Source organism: Drosophila nasuta, chromosome 2R, assembly GCF_023558535.2.
Source record: "Drosophila nasuta strain 15112-1781.00 chromosome 2R, ASM2355853v1, whole genome shotgun sequence".
In the NCBI taxonomy this organism is placed as follows: domain Eukaryota; kingdom Metazoa; phylum Arthropoda; class Insecta; order Diptera; family Drosophilidae; genus Drosophila; species Drosophila nasuta.
This window is the reverse complement of record NC_083456.1, coordinates 10,135,160-10,150,924: the sequence shown is the minus strand read 5'-3', so window position 1 is coordinate 10,150,924 and position 15,765 is coordinate 10,135,160. Positions and strand designations below refer to the sequence as shown.

The 15,765-nt window shown below is 40.5% G+C and overlaps 1 protein-coding gene across 1 annotated transcript; it reads right to left on the bottom strand.

Annotated features, from left to right (window-relative positions):
• Positions 1–619: 619 nt before the first annotated feature.
• LOC132784922 (acetylcholine receptor subunit alpha-like 2) lies at positions 620–7,073 on the bottom strand. Its single transcript, XM_060790828.1, has 7 exons — positions 6,186–7,073; positions 4,924–5,078; positions 4,678–4,858; positions 3,478–3,637; positions 2,680–3,265; positions 2,016–2,217; positions 620–890 (listed from the first exon to the last, which is right to left on the bottom strand). The coding sequence occupies exons 1-7, from the start codon at positions 6,423–6,425 to the stop codon at positions 696–698; spliced, it is 1,719 nt and encodes a 572-aa protein (XP_060646811.1). The 5' UTR covers positions 6,426–7,073; the 3' UTR covers positions 620–695.
• Positions 7,074–15,765: the final 8,692 nt, after the last annotated feature.

Genomic DNA, 15,765 nt, shown 5'->3' with positions numbered 1-15,765 from the left:
GTTGCCTTCTCTGGTTGCGCATTTTCCGAAAAGGTTAATTTTGCAGCTATCAAATGAAAAGCGAACGCATAGCATACCCACATGCCAGGCAAATACTTTGACTTTGCGCCCACCAGCAACAACTACGACAACAACTGGGAGCTACATGTTGTGGGTAATGGGAGTTGGGTGTTGAAATAGCAGAAACCATAGCCAGCAATTTTGCTTCACAATTTCTTGTTTTTTCTTTCTAGTAAGTTTTGGAATATTTTAATGCCGTAGTGGAATGGCCAGGTCGCTGATTTTAACTTGATCAAGGTGTTTGTAACATAAGCCAAGCGATTTCATCAGCTAAAAGTATGGCAAGTAGAATTTCAAAGGACTGCATACTTTATGGATTCGTGCGGTTACTTTTAATATTATTTTCATTATAAGTGCTGCAGCAAGTATTTCATATTATATACAGTTCGGCTGGCTGCAGATAATTTATTTTTGCATTACAGAGAAACCTTTCTGGCATATGCATTACACTCAGCCAGCTGGGCACCCAGACCAAAAAAAAACCACAGCTGCATTTTAGCATTTTCCTTGGCTGCTTTTGGCCAACAAAATTTATTTTTTTTATTAATTCTTTTAAAGCTTACATTAAACTAGAGCATATATAAGTATTTGCGTGTCTTTCACGACATTAGATAGATAGTGTTAACCATTTGAATTTAATTCTTCTTTTCAGTTAGATTGTAAATTTGCTTTGCCACATCCGAAAGTTGCACATCAATGGCCTTGGTGTCATCGTACAAAGACGGAGCCTCGCCCAATATGACAAATGTTCCCACAAGCGATGCAATCATAAATAGCCAGAGGAACAAGCGATCCATAACCATGGCCACAAAGCCCCAGTCCTGATCTTCCTGTAAAACGAAATTAAGAAATGTTTCACAGAGGGTCGTATACGTAATATTTGTTTTGTGAATAATAAATAAATAAATTACAATTGAACAGCCACTAAAATTAAAAAACAGAGACAAAAGTGATTTGTAAATATTGGATAATTAAAATGTGTATAAAAGACTATAAAATTAATTAAATTCCAATTGAAAAAATTGAATTCTAACAGAAGGGAGTTGATGTAAGCAGCTTAACAACAATTGCAAACTATAATTCAGATAAATGTAACTTTTATAATAACAGTAGTGAGAGATATTGAATTCCACACATAAATTACACAAAGAGTCGTATACGTAATATTGGCTAACAGCATTTTGAGGCTTCCACTTTGAGCGATTGCTTTCATTAAGCACAGGCACTTAATCTGCTTATAGCTAGCGCCTGTTGGATATCAATCAAAATGAAAGTTCCAATAACAAAGCGAAAGCAACTTTGCCAGCAACAACACAATATAATAAACAAAACACAAAAAAAATAAAGAGAAAGGGGCAGGGAAACATGGGCTGGAATCAGACAACCAAAGCGTTGGTCGTGGGATTTGATTGAATGGCGGTGGAGTCGAATCGTTGGGAATCGTTTGCCAGCCAATTGCCAGTCAATTGAACAAAAGTAATTAAAAGTGGGTTTTGTGTGGCATTAAAGTGCAAATATGGTAAAAGCTTAAATAAGTCGAGAGGCAGTAAAAGAAGGAGGCAGTAAGGAGACTCTGGCTCAGGCTCAGACTCGGACTCGGACTAGTCAAACAGTTGAGCTGATCAGATATCGATGGCCACTACAAACGCCAAGAACAGAAGCGCAGAGCGATTTCTGTGGTTTTCGGCATTGGTCAGGCCTGCTCCAACTTGCAACAACTGCTGCTACTGCTTTGACCTCAGTTTCCCCTTCCCAGCTTTGGCAATAGCTACAGCTTCAGTTTGAGAGTCTGTTTCAGGCTTCAGGCTTTCGCTGTCACTGTCATAGTTGTCGTGTTGGCTGCTGTCGTGGTTGTAGCCACTGCTCTTGCCATAGTCGTTGTCGTCGTAGTCATCGTCATCGTCCGGCAAACGGAATTTTCAATTAAAAATTCAATCATCTGGGGGGAAACTCACCGCATTGAACTCGTCCTGGCGTTGCATGTGATGTTGTATGAACATGACGTTATGTATGGCCTTTTCCAGCTCAAACGGATACTTTTTGCGTGCCGCCACATCGCTCATGGAGTCATCCAAGCCGGAAAGCACCGAAGGCAACCCATTGTAGCCACTCAGCGTGCTCAGACCGCCACCCAAAGCACCCACCAATCCACTGAACCTGCAAGAGAAAGTTAATGCCAGGGATATAAACTGTACACACACAGAAATACAAAGTGTGCGTGGGTTTCCACTGGCGTTTGATGGGGGACTGCGGACTGTGGACTGCAGTAAATGATTACTTGAATTGAAAATGAGTTCACATTTCTTTAATTCAGACATTTTCTTTTGTGCTTTTTCATTCGCCGCTTGTTCATCATCATTTTCATATTTCATTCATTTTAACAGCCTTAAATTCCAACTGTCTTTCTATTTCAATCCACAACCCACAGTCTCGTTTATATATTTTTATTCACTTTTTTTCTCCGTTCACTTTTGCTGGCTCATAATTAATTTTTTGTGCTTTGCGTTTCATTTTCCATTCTCAACTCTGAATCGGATAATTTGGTATTTTTCCCTTCATTTTCTATGCATATTTTAGGTGTGATGACTTTTGGGAGCTGCCTTCGTATGCACAACTTACCTATTGGTCGCTGTGGTCACATGCATTCCATTACAGCCACCAACGCCGACGCGTCCCTGCATGCGACGTATCGAATCGGGACTGGAACCACCGGAATTCATTTGCATTTCATCCATTAGGGCCTGTCCAAACTTTGTCTTGCTGAACTTCAATCCGTAGTTGATTTTATTGGCGGCCAAATCACGCAACAGATCCTTGGGCACTCTCATTAGCAATAACTTCGGAAGACGCTTAATGAAGAACGCTCGTATCCACGGTCGCATCTTGTGCGTGCTCGGCTTTCGATAATGTATATTGAGTATTATGATGGTAATAACAACGCTCAGCCCGACCAGCAACATGGTGAATAGCAGATATTTCCCCAGCAACGGCAGAGCCAGCGATGTCGAAGGTATAATTTCCGATATGAGCAAGAAGAACATAGTCTGCGAGAGAAGAATGCTGATGCACAAGGCAATCTTCTCACCAGAGTCAGCTGGCAGATAAAATACCAGAACAGACAGGTATGAGATGCCAACACAGGGAATGATCAGATTCACAGTATAGAAGAGTGTCTTTCGCCTCAGAGTGATGTTGAAGAAAATATCTGAACATTCAGCAATCCAGTAGCACGGCGCAGCATGAAAAAACAAGAAAGATAGCGAGAAAGAGAAGGGAAGAGATAGCGAGTGAGGCAAGGATATTGAGGTTGGGATTTATAGGGTTGGGGTACGGGTATTTCGTAGTGAGTTTGGGTAGAGCTTTCGCGTATGTGTATTGGCGAGCCAGCTGAGTTGCTTTAAACTCTACGAAACTCACCAGGATAAGGTTCGGCACAGCAGGGATAATACTTCTCATGCCGTTCGGCGGGCACACCCAATATATCCCATTCGACACTTGGATAATATTCGCGCAAGTCGATACCAATCTCCACTTTATTGTCTTTATCGTTCTTCTGGTTGATGTGCTTTAAATCGATCTGTAGAAAGGCAAGAATAGCGTGGATAGAGCAATAAAGGTTATAAAGCTTAAAGGCACTTAAAGAAGTCGGGCGTGACGCTCATCGGCCACATCCAGCTCATTCTCGTTCTTATACATAGTCCGTCTGCCTGCAGGCGACATCTTCGTCTCCGCCTTAAGTTTCTTCGAGTTGAAGGCTCAAGTGCAGTCGTTAAAAGAGTAGCAAATTTAAATGCGTTGACAACGAGGACATTGCACAGTGGAGAAAACTTAAGTTAGCTATATTATTTCACTTGCAAATGGTTTGAAATTTGAAAAGGTGAGTGGTAATAAAATCCAATTTGCTAAAGTGAAATTTCACTTGAATTTTTAGCTAAAACTTGTTCTTTTGAATGAAATAGTTTCCATACATTTGTTTTATATATTTCCTATTAAGAAAATATATGTATTTATGTACATATATACAACGAATTATATTTTTTATTGAAAAAGTAAAATAATAAAATAATAAAAATAAAGTTTCAAAATTTTTAATTAATTTGTGTACTTGAAATAAATGTACTACTTTATTTGTGGGCCACAAGCATGGCTAGAGTTAAGTGTTTTATTTTTTTGCGTGCTGAGACCACTGTGCCAAGTCCGGTCAGCGGAAGCGGAAAAGGCAAAGGTTTGTGGGGGAGTCGCACTTTACTTTAATTTATGGACGCGCATTTTTATGACAGCGACACACAGTCGAGTGGCTTGGCGTGAGAGTTTCTTTTCTGCTCAACTGCCATTTTGGGGTGTTGGGTATGCGTGAGCGGGAACGCGGACCGTGGACCGTGGAGGGGGTGGAGAGCGTAACGGTTAGACAAGTTTCAATTACACTTTTACAATTTCTCACATTTTAATCTGCTGCCGCTGACGCCCTTTCGATGTTCGCCCGGCATCTTAGGCTTGTAAGCGCGCGCTCAGCGCTCAGATAAATGGTTGCCCATAAATTCATGGCCACGCCCCGTTGCACACGCACAAACACACACAGTTACACACTAAAGAAAACAGGGAGATGGAAAGACATACCTGATCACCATCGTATGTCCAGGAGCCAAACTTCATGAAGCATGTTTGTTGATCAAAGGGAAAATAGCGCACATCAATCTCGCAGGATGACTTGAAGATGGCCGGTGGAGTCCACACAACACGGCCCGTATAATGGAGAATGGCCTTTGTCATGGTGGTGACCACGTACTCGCCATCAGCGCTGTGATAGCAGGAAGTTTAGCTTTGATTATAATTCCTATATAGTCGTATGTGCTCTGGACTCACTTGTTGTAGAGGACAATGTCGGGCAGCCAAATGTGCTCAGATGGCACATAGAGCTCGGTGACGCCGCCGTATTCGGATGGATCCCATTTAAATTTATGATCCTGCCACTCGTGCTCCAGCCACACGTTGGTCGTTAGAATTTGATCTTTGAGATTCTGTTTTTTGGTGTGGCGAAAGGAAGGGAATGAAAATTAAAAGCCGCTCCGCGTTGATGATAAAGAAGTGCACACAGGACTGCCATGCATCAAGCGGGATTTTGCATTTTCTCCTACATTCGGTTCTTCCCTTCACTGCCCCACTGCATTGCCGCCCCACTCTTTGGCTTGCTTACCATGTTCCTATGCCTGTCTGTTTGTTTGCCTGAATGTCTGCTTGGCTGACTCCTCGTTTCCTCGCTCTCTATTTCTTTCCCTTTCCCTCTTCCTGTTCGCGTCCCTGTCGCTAATGTGCTTTTTGCTGTCAGCTTACGGTTTTTGGATTTTTGGCTTGTTTTATTACCTTTTAAGCCTCGTGGTAACGGCACTTTGTGCTGCTAGTTCCCCCTCCCCAGTTCCCCATAGACTAGCATCCTGCAGCAGTTGCACCATGTCTGTGTCAGCGTGTGGCGCTTCGTGCAGGACACTTGACAAATGCCTCGCCATGAACTTTAAGCAATAGTCTAGGCTCTGCCTTAAATTTGAATGAAATGTTGCTGAGACTTTGTTCAAATATGCCATAATTGAATTATAGTAGTTTCAGTTTCGTAATTAAATTGATATTTACATTTTTGATTGAAGGAATGAATAGTTGATTTCAACTATTGATTTGTAATTGGTTTGCTGAAATGAAATATAGCTAGCTTTAATTAAATAATTGATTAAAACATTTCTCAAATCAATTAGCTAAATAGATACAGGCCTTTTGTCCAATTCAGATAGAACACTTTTCACTTCTGCACTCAACTGTGGATTCGGTCTTGGTCTTGGTTCGGCCCATTTACTGTCATTTATGTTGGCCAATTTTTTATTTACGATCGAGGAAAAGTTTGTGCAACTGTTTTGCTGTTTACATTACTGGCACGACTCGATAAAATGGCTGTGGCAAATGTAGCGCAACGTTGCAAGGAGTGAGTGCTCCATTGAAGCGCTTAATTAAAAACTGTGCCAATGCCAGGCACTCTCAGCTCTCGGCCAAGTTTTTCTCCATTGCATTAATTATTTTGAGAGTGCTCAGCAAAAGGGACGGGGAATGGTAGTGGGGCTGAGAATGACCATTGGACTTACCAAATCGATGAGCTGGGACAGGCGCAGTCCCAGCTTGACCAACACTGTGTCCGTATTGTTGCTAACGGGTCGTATGAGTCGATTGTAATTGCTCAACAGATCATCGTAGAGTCGTTTGGCGTCCGGATTCGCTTGTACTGTCTCGCAGAAGAAGAGCAGAAAGGCCAAGAGCAGACAGAGCAGCTTGCCATGCCGCCAAATAGCCAAAAGTAGGGCCAGACTTGGTCGAGAGTGGCTCATGACGTCACAGCGTACAAGGCAATTTGCCTTCAAGGCGGTCGTCGGTCGGCCGGTGTTTTATTGATACCAAACACACGCGCACAGGTTTTTGTTTACCTTTCGGCTGCCTCGTGTGTATCTCTGTATGCGTGCGTGAGCGTCTCTGTGCGTCAGTGTGAGTGTGTGTGTGACGTAGTTGGAAGCAGAGAGTGTGTGTATTTTTCTTTTTTTTTTGCTTTATACAGTACTTGCGATGAGCTAAAACTCTACACTCAGCAGGCAGCTGCGCAGCGCCGGCGCCTTCGCAGTCGAAACAGACTCTCTGGACAACTGAATTTGAGCAGCGACTGCGATGCTAACGTCAGCGTCAGCGTCGACTTCAGCGGCAGCAACAGCGACAGCAGCTGAGCTGATATCAAGAACGTTTGTTGTGCTACAGCTATAAGCTGCTCTATGCAGCTGACATTGTTTGTAATTTCAATTTTGAATTGAAATTAATTTTTTTGCCGCTTCAGAAACACACTTTGAAGTAAAATCATTTTTCAGAAAATTTATGCACCGATTGTCACAGCAAAATTATTAATATTAATGAGATTGCAAGTTCGTTTTTCACTTGGTTCTGGTTTCGCCTGGTCGTCTGACGCTGAGCGCTCCGTGTTGTCCTGCATAGATATTTACAGGATTCGTACTGACGCACGTTTTGTTTTTGTAGCCTTGCATGGCCCTCTCAGCTCAAGCAGCACCAGCGGCAGCAGCAGCCGCAGCCAGAGCAGCTGCTATCGTCAGCAACGACAGCATCAATTGCCGCTCCATTTTGTAGCTTTGTCGCCCGAATCGCGCAGATGCTGCGCAGCGCCTGCGCATAAAGGATTACCCTGTTTTTGAGTGCGGCAGGCAGAGGTCTGGTCCTCGCCTGTGTTGTGCTGGCCTCTGCTTTGCTCTGCTCTGCTGTGCTGTGCTATGCTGTGCTGGTTATCATGTAAGCTTACCCAATTTTGCTGCCTAAGCCAAGCCCTATCTCTCTCTTTTTTCTATGCCTTTTCTCTCTCTATCAGCGTTCTTTCTCTTTGATTATTTGAGTGTTCTCTTTAGTTGTTAATCCAGAAACTCCATTACAACTTCAATTGCTCTGTTTAGAGGCGCTCTCCCGCTTTTTCACGAGCCACAGCCCAAAAAAATGTCCCATCAAAATACTCCAAACATAACTTGGGCATTACGAAAACCCACACATATACTCACGCACACACAGCACATATACAGCTGGAATGTTTGCAACACTCATACGCCCAGTTTACTCGTTTAACCAAAAACCAAATTTTTCGTAATTGTCAACATTCGTTAAAATGCACGTTAACATGCTGGCATTGGATGAATCTACACATAGCACCCACCCACACACCCACACGCTCAGAGAGAGAGAGAGAAACCCTAACACATACATATGCACATAGGAGCCGACACCTTTCAACAGCATTTTACATGTTTACCGTTGCAATGTTGGCAGTGCTCAGTTTTTGGGTTTCGGTTTTGGTTTGCCATTTGGCTGCCTCTGTGCGCATATGTGTCATATTGCGATTTTGAGTTGTTTCTGCGGCTTGATTTTGCCACAGCAACGGCAACAGTACCATCAGCAGCATCAGCACCATCAACGTGCCACCCTGAACTCCCACCCAGTAATATGTTTCGACTGATGACAGCAGCAGCAACAGCAACAACAACATCGGTAGCATCAGCAGCAGCAATTGCAACAACCACAGGCGACAGGACACTCTATGTTGACGCCTGTGCCCTGACAATTGCATGTTGCAATTTCTGCATTCCGAACAAATTTAATTATTAACTCGACAATTGGCTGATGTTCAGAACTCAAAGCGCATATTAAGATATCGTTTTATGCACTTTTAATTGATCAATATGCAAATTGCTTGTATTTTAGTTAATTAATTTACAGCAAATATTTAAATTATAACGATTAGTATATTATTATTCTAGTTCGACTCTGCTGCTCTGTTCAACTCCTAGCTTCCTTCCCACATATGTGTATATGCACATAAGTCATTTAATTTCCGGCAGTATTTACAAACAATTCCCATAAATCAGTTAAATTATAATAATATTTGTATAATTTATGCTTCAATATTTTGTTAGCTTTCAATATATACTGAATTTTCCTTATGTTCTGCTCTTTTGTTTAATTAATGGAAATGAATTGACATCAATAAATGCTGATTTTGAAAATGTTTCATTGACCTCTTGCGTTTGAATTATTGCTATCAATGAGCTTGTCTTTGTGGTCACAGTGGTCAACATTTGCATTTCGTATTGGCAGTTTAAGTAAAAAAAACGAATCCGTTTTTTTTAAGTTTAAACATATACTAGTTGTGGGCGACGTTCGACGGTCCACAGTTGGTCTGCTTAGTGTCCAGTTTTAGTCGCAAAAATGCCTTAATGACACATGAACTCTGTCCATTCGGGCATTGAGCCGCGTGTGTTTTATGGCTTTGGGCCATTTGAATCGTTTGCTTTTTAGCTTCTTTGGGACACTGAGAAATAATTTTGGCTATATCAGCACTTTTGCTTAGCTCTACCATTAAACCAAGTCAGGCCAAGAATGGAGCGAATGAAACAACAACAACAACAACAACAAATAGCAATGAGAATAACAGCAGGAAAATCAATTTAATGAGACAAATATGCGCCTGCTGCCGTTTTGTGACAGCCAACTTTAATATAGTCTATTAGCTGCTTTATTGCTCTTTTTCTTGTTTTTGTTGTTATTGCCATTTCAGTTGTGCGTTGTGTTTTCTTGTTGTTGTTACCCTTTTGAGAGCACATTTGAATCTACTGTGAGTATTCTTATTTTTTGAGTTCTCTTTTTCTTTCATTAGTCATCCATCTGTATGGTATTTATAGTGCTCTCTAAATGATGCAGAGCTATACATTTTTTTTTATATTTTTATTACTGGCCATATAACAAAGCAATCAATAATACATCGGGATCAACAATAACAAATATCCCGAGCATTGTGGCACAATAACAAACAACAAATTTGCTTGTTTGCAACTAAAAACTTTGATTTTGCTCGTGTTTTTTATGCTCTTTTTTCAATGTGGTTTTATGCAGCAACACACAACAAAAAGAAGAAAATAAAGAGTAAAGAATAAATAAAAAACAAAACATTTGTTGTATGAACTCACCGCCAATAAGTCAACAAAAACAAACTAAAGTAACATTTGCAATAGTCTGAACCATTAAATACCCTTCGGCTAGCTGGTAATAAAATAAAGCATAAAATGTATAGTTTGCGATGAATATTGAATGACCTAAGAGTTTAAATGAACTAAAGGGTCTTTTACATACATTTATTTCAAAATAATCTTAATAAATCAAACTGTCATCTGAATAATTTAAATATGCAAGTGTTGATTGAATATTAAATATATTACAAATAATTGTTTTATCTATGAATAAAATGCTTTGTTAAAGTATATTCAAATTACTGGAAATGAAAATATAAATAAAAAATCGTTGATATTTCGACATCCCGCCACCTTATTTGCAGCTTTTCTCTACAAATATAATTGGTAAATATTGTTAAGTGTTTACTTTCCACAGGTGCAGTGTAAAAAAATACCATTCACATCGTTGAACAATGATGGCAAGCGATTCTCATTGATTGGTCTTTCTTCCAGCATGCACTTACATCGACTTGATAACTAAGAGGGTATTTGAAAAGTTTACAAAACAATTTCGACAACTCGGCTTTTATCATACTCAGATGAAGTGAAGTTGAAGCAAACACCTGGAATAACGCGACCGAATGGCTTGTCGGGTTGCATATACTGTACTACACACTTTGTATGCTGGGGCCAATGGCCACCCATTTAGACGCCGCCTGACTTTTTGATTTTCAACCGAGCGGAGAGATGGAAGGGACAGGTTGAGAAGGGAGGGTAGAGAGGTAATGGCAGTGGTAGCAGCAAGAAAACTCAATTAAAATTTAAATTTCAAACGTAAATGACAAAACTTTCTCAACTATAAATAATCGGCAGTCTGTCGGTCGGTTGGTTGTTTGGTTGGTTCGTTGCACGGAGGGGCGGGAGCAGACAGGGCAGACAGGATGGTCCACTTGGCTTCGTTCGGTTGGCAGCATTTGCTGCCACTTCAAAATCTGACAGAGCCGCGATGCTAACGCACAACACCTCGTCGCACTTTCCCCTCCTCCCTTGGAAAGACCAATTTGCGCCACCCACTATAAAGTGCGTGCGTAGCGGCGTGATCGAAAGTTTTGTCTATGCTCGTACAATTTATCTAACTTTTATGGCAACCACAGCAACGGAGGCAACAACAAGAGCAAAAACATTTGCTGGTTTGGCCAGAAATTAATTGCAAAACTGTGTGTGGTATATGGATGGCAATGGCAGAAACACGAATAGAATGGAGAGAGGGGAGGGAACAGACGGACTGGCAAGCTGTCGACGGGCGGAGGGCGTCGACAGTCAGGCCAATCACATTGAGCGCTTGCCACTTGAACAACATAAAACTGATTGCTGAAAATGTGCCTCATCGACAATCGCAATCCTCTCCTGGTTGCCTATCCAATGCTTTGTTTGGTTCGTCAATTCATGGGCTGCGCTTGTCGTGGCCATTGTTGACACGTTTAAGTGCCGTTTGCTTTTATCAGCAGCGTCCACAACAAACACATAGAGACAGAAACAGAGACTCAGACACTGACACAGACACAGACAAGACAACCAATGCGACCTGCACATAACATTTTTACAGCATTTTTAATTGTTTTTGGCAACTCGTGAAATTTGGTGGCACTCGTGAATGAGCGGGCGACCCATCAATTTAATGGTATTTTCGCGTGAGGCAAAAAATCAAAGCTATGTAGGATACAGGCGAACATCTCTGTCAGTCGAGCAGTTTGCCAGTCTGTCAATTAATGTAGATAGCATTTTATGATGAGCAGTGACAAGTCGTCTCGAAAATGACAGCGCATTACTCGCCCATTGGTGGCATGTTTATTGCGCCCTTAAATTCGCGGATTCACATCAAAATGATGCATAGTTTTTGCTCTTACTAAGCGCTGTCATTAAGTGTGAACATTGCAGGATCACAGCAGTTAGCCAATCAGTAAATGAATCTCTGACTATTTGTCATATTTTTTTTGCATGTTCAATTGCACTAAATTTATGATGTTTACATTTTATTGCATTACGTGACATATGCATAAAACTGTCGCGATTAAATATAGCGATACTCATTATGTAATTTATATTATTAGACGAGTTTAGCTAGTCAGCGCAAAAGTTTTTCAATTGTTTGGTAATTGTGTTATAATAACATTCGTAAATTATTCGAAGGATTATCTTCGATTATTTCATCTCTGAATTAGTCTCAAATCCACATTAATTCGTGAAAATTTCACACGAGCAAATAAACTAATCTGTTACTAATTTGGTTGCCACATTATGGCAAGGCATAATAATATAATATTCTCAAATTTTTTTTTCTGCGCTACGCCTCAGCGCTTTAGTAGGTGGGAGGTGCACGTAACACGCCCACACAGTTGTTGAGTGGATTCGACACTAGGACAGGACGCGACTAGACGAGACGAGACGAGAAGAGACGAGATGACTTGAGTTCAGTTGAGTTGAGGGGAAAGTGGGAAGTGCGGGTGACGTAAAGTCATCAGGCGTCTCTGACTTAACAACTTTGCAGTGACAAGTTTCAATGTCTTTTTTCGCGCGCTGGCGCGTGTTGCTATGAATACTTTGTCAAGTTTTTGCTTTTCGACAAGCTCGTCGTCATCAGCAACAGCTACAGCATCAGCATCATTATCGTCATCCACAGCTCATTTCTATTTGTTTTCGTATTCGTATTTCTATTCCTACTCGTTGAGTTGCGTTGAGTTGAGTTGTTCATCCCTCTAGTTGGCACTTCTTGGGCATCGACATTGTTCTTGTCACTGTATGTTGCCTGCCTGACTCGCTGCTGCATTCAAAAGTTCAGTTGACTTGAAACTGTGATTTACCAAAGTCACCCAAAACACAGAAAGTAAATTAACTGTTACAAATGTGTGCCTGTGTGCGTTTGCCTTGGCGTGTTTGTGTTTGTATTTGTATTTGTGCGTGGCTAATCATGCGTTTATTGCGCAGCAGTAGAAACATCGGCGGCAACGTTGCGTATGAGTAACACAATTTTCAGCACTTCTAATCAACTTTCATTAAGGCAACGAAGCAGAAGCAGCATATTTTCAATGTTTTACTTCCATTTAGAAACCTTTTTTTGTCTTTCTACCTAAATTAGAATTTTACACAAAATTATTCTAGTCAAGAGCCTCACTTCCTAGAAACTGCCAACACTATCTGTCATTGTGAGTTATGTGAAATAATTTAAGTAAACTCAATTCGCTTCAACTGACTCCAAGATTGACTTAGGAAAGTTCAAGCGAAGAGAGCTCAACTTCACTTAGTACGCTGACATATTGGAAGTCTGCTTTTTGCAATGTATCATAAGAAACTGTTCAATCTATTATGCTGCTTGATTAACGTTAAACTTTTTTTTTATGCCCTGCTCAGCCAGATATTAAAATTATCTTAAACTTGCTCAAGAGTTTAGATTCGCAAATATTTTGCCAACTTCAGGCTTCAGTGAATGGCCATCCAATGGTGTTAGTGTTTTTGTTCTTGCTATTGTTTGGACGTTGTTGTTGTTGGTGGTGGACTCTCACAAATTGTCCTACAATTGAAACGACGCTGCACGAATTTAGCGATGGTGACTGCGTGCGTCTTGGCACTGCTTCTTGGCATTTCCGGCTTCCGGTCTGTTGTTGGCAGCGCCACGTTGTCGTCTTTATGAGTCCAAGTAGCACGTCCAACACTCCTCCTCGCTCTTTTTTCTGGCTCAGTCTCTCGCCTTGCGTATTTTTTTGCATACCCTCAAAAAGAGGATATCTCATTTTAGCAACTTTTTGTATATTCTAAAATCTATTGGAGATCTGCAGATATAAAAATAAAAACAACAATATTGTTTTGAAAAATTTGAATAATTTTTTATTATAGTATTGCATTTGTGTGTGCGAATTTTCTTTGTATTTTTTAAAAATATAAACAGAATATATAATATAATTAAATTTCAAAAAACTTAATTTGTTGTCAAATTTTTGAAAATTTAAAATTTTGTAATATTAATATTTTTTAAATATTTTATTTAAATTTCAGATTCCATAATTGTTTGCTTTAATCAGATAAAATTGCGAACTTTATAGTTATTTTAAGGGAATTTTACTAGTCGGTTTGGCTTCACTGCGTCGTCTTCTACTTGTTATGTGTAAAATGTCTTATGCCTTTTGTCGTTTGCTCTTGAAATATTTGCGTTTCATTATCATAAAATTTGTACAAATTGACAAAAATCTCAAGTACGAGCAGATATACATAAATCCGTCATAACTGAAACTTTTAATTGGGCGTCTTAGATTTTATTATGTATAAGATACGGAGAGCCTCATCATTCTCTCTTCCCGCAGTCAGTGTGACCAGGCATCATGCGGTCAGTCACGTTTATTGTTGCCGCTTGTCAAGACGGTGTCAGAAAAGAGACCGGGAAACTGCTGAGGCATGACTTGATTGAATGCCACTTGTTTGCAGGTGTTCTTGGAGTTCCTATATGTCATTGTAGGTGGGTGTGTCAGGTGTGTGTGTGTGTGTGTGCGTGTGATGACGCGCATGTGTGTGTCAATTTTGCTTATGAAATTGTCTGTAAATTGGGCTGACGTTGATTTTGGTTGTGTCAGTTATGAAGCCCATTAGTCAACAGCGTATTGATTGACATATAATAACCACACGCTGCTGATGCAATTGTCTTCTTATCCAGCGAATTGCGAAGCAAAGCAACAACAAGATAGAGATGATAGATAGAAGCAAAACAGCGCGAGGGGCAAAACAACAAAACAACAAGGCGAATGTCGAGCACAAAATATGTTTCAAATTGCATTCAAGCGTTGACACCCATTAGGCGATACAAAACAAAAAACAACAAAGAGCAAAACCGAAAAGGAAAAACAACAAATGGAAATGGAAATGTGCCACAGAAGGCTGGCTATGCAAGGCCTCTGCACTTTGCATCAATTTTTATATTTTAAGCCACAGGCTGCCTAACACTCGAGTCGTGAGAGCCACACAACAGCCACATTCAAACACACATACGCACACACACACTCTCACTTACTCACACAGACATTCACACTCTCGAACATATAACGTTGAGAACAATGCAATTGAAACTCAGAATGCAAAACCCAAAAACCAAAAACCCAAAATGCAAAACACAAACACAATCCAAGAATTTGCCAAACACAAAACGAAACCAACAGCCAGATATGTAGCTGTAAAAGCTCACTCACACACACACATCTGCACAGTTACACAACTTCAGATGTACATACAGAAGCGCAGATACATATAGACTTAGAGATACAGATACGTATACAAGAGCTACATAGATAGAGATACGAGAATACTCGCACTGAGCCTGAGTCTGCGTCATTTTTGTTTGGAGCTGGCCAAAAGTAACCGAATGAAAATCACTGCGAAACATTTGGAAATTTTAGCAGCCAGTTCTCGTGCTCATGCTCATGCAGATGCCAAGCACTTGGCATCTGTGCACAAAAGTCGCCTGCTGATACCAAATTGCGTTTCCATCACTTTCTTGTCATGCTCTACATGCGTTGAGGGTGTATCAACAAGCTCTTGAGCTTCGTAAACTGGTATTACGAGTATTAAATAGCGTGGCAGAAATTCTGTGAGCAGAGCAATTACCAATCGTAGTATTAACTTCACAATCAGCATTAAAAGCACTATTCGATACAAGGTTTTCGCCAATTTGCAGAATGATTGCCGCTTGCTGATGCTTATCAATGATTCCAAAATACGCATACGTAATATTTATAATTAGCACAATAAATGTTGTAGAACGTTCTCACTTTACCTATATTTTAAATAATTTTTCAATTTGTTGCAGCTCACCTTGAGATTTCACATTTTGCAAAACTATTTAAATACTTTTGTACTTTCAGAGCATTTTCAACACAGCTTTGATTGATAAGAACAATAATAGGAAAACTTCCTAAGTGGAGGACCTTGTGCAAAGTGTATACACAACTGTATACAAACATCAGAAGTCAAGTTTGCCAACTCGCTTCTCTGTTGTTGTTGTGTGCGTGCTCTTGGCGTTTATGTCAAATGCAGAATTTCCGTTTCATACTTTCTGCACTTGCTGTTTATTGTTGGCCAACGCAGGGAGGCAACAACAGCGTATCAGTAGTCGCTTTACGTCTGTGTTTGTGCATTCGTT

Bases quoted from the DNA above. Each gene is read 5' to 3' on its own strand.
- LOC132784922 (XM_060790828.1), bottom strand. From the start codon at position 6,425: ATGAGCCACTCTCGACCAAGTCTGGCCCTACTTTTGGCTATTTGGCGG. The intron at 3,266-3,477 runs GTGAGTTTCGTA...CTGAATGTTCAG, and splicing joins CTGTGCCGAACCTTATCCTG to ATATTTTCTTCAACATCACT. The intron at 891-2,015 runs GTGAGTTTCCCC...TTCGTTTTACAG, and splicing joins GCCAGGACGAGTTCAATGCG to GAAGATCAGGACTGGGGCTT.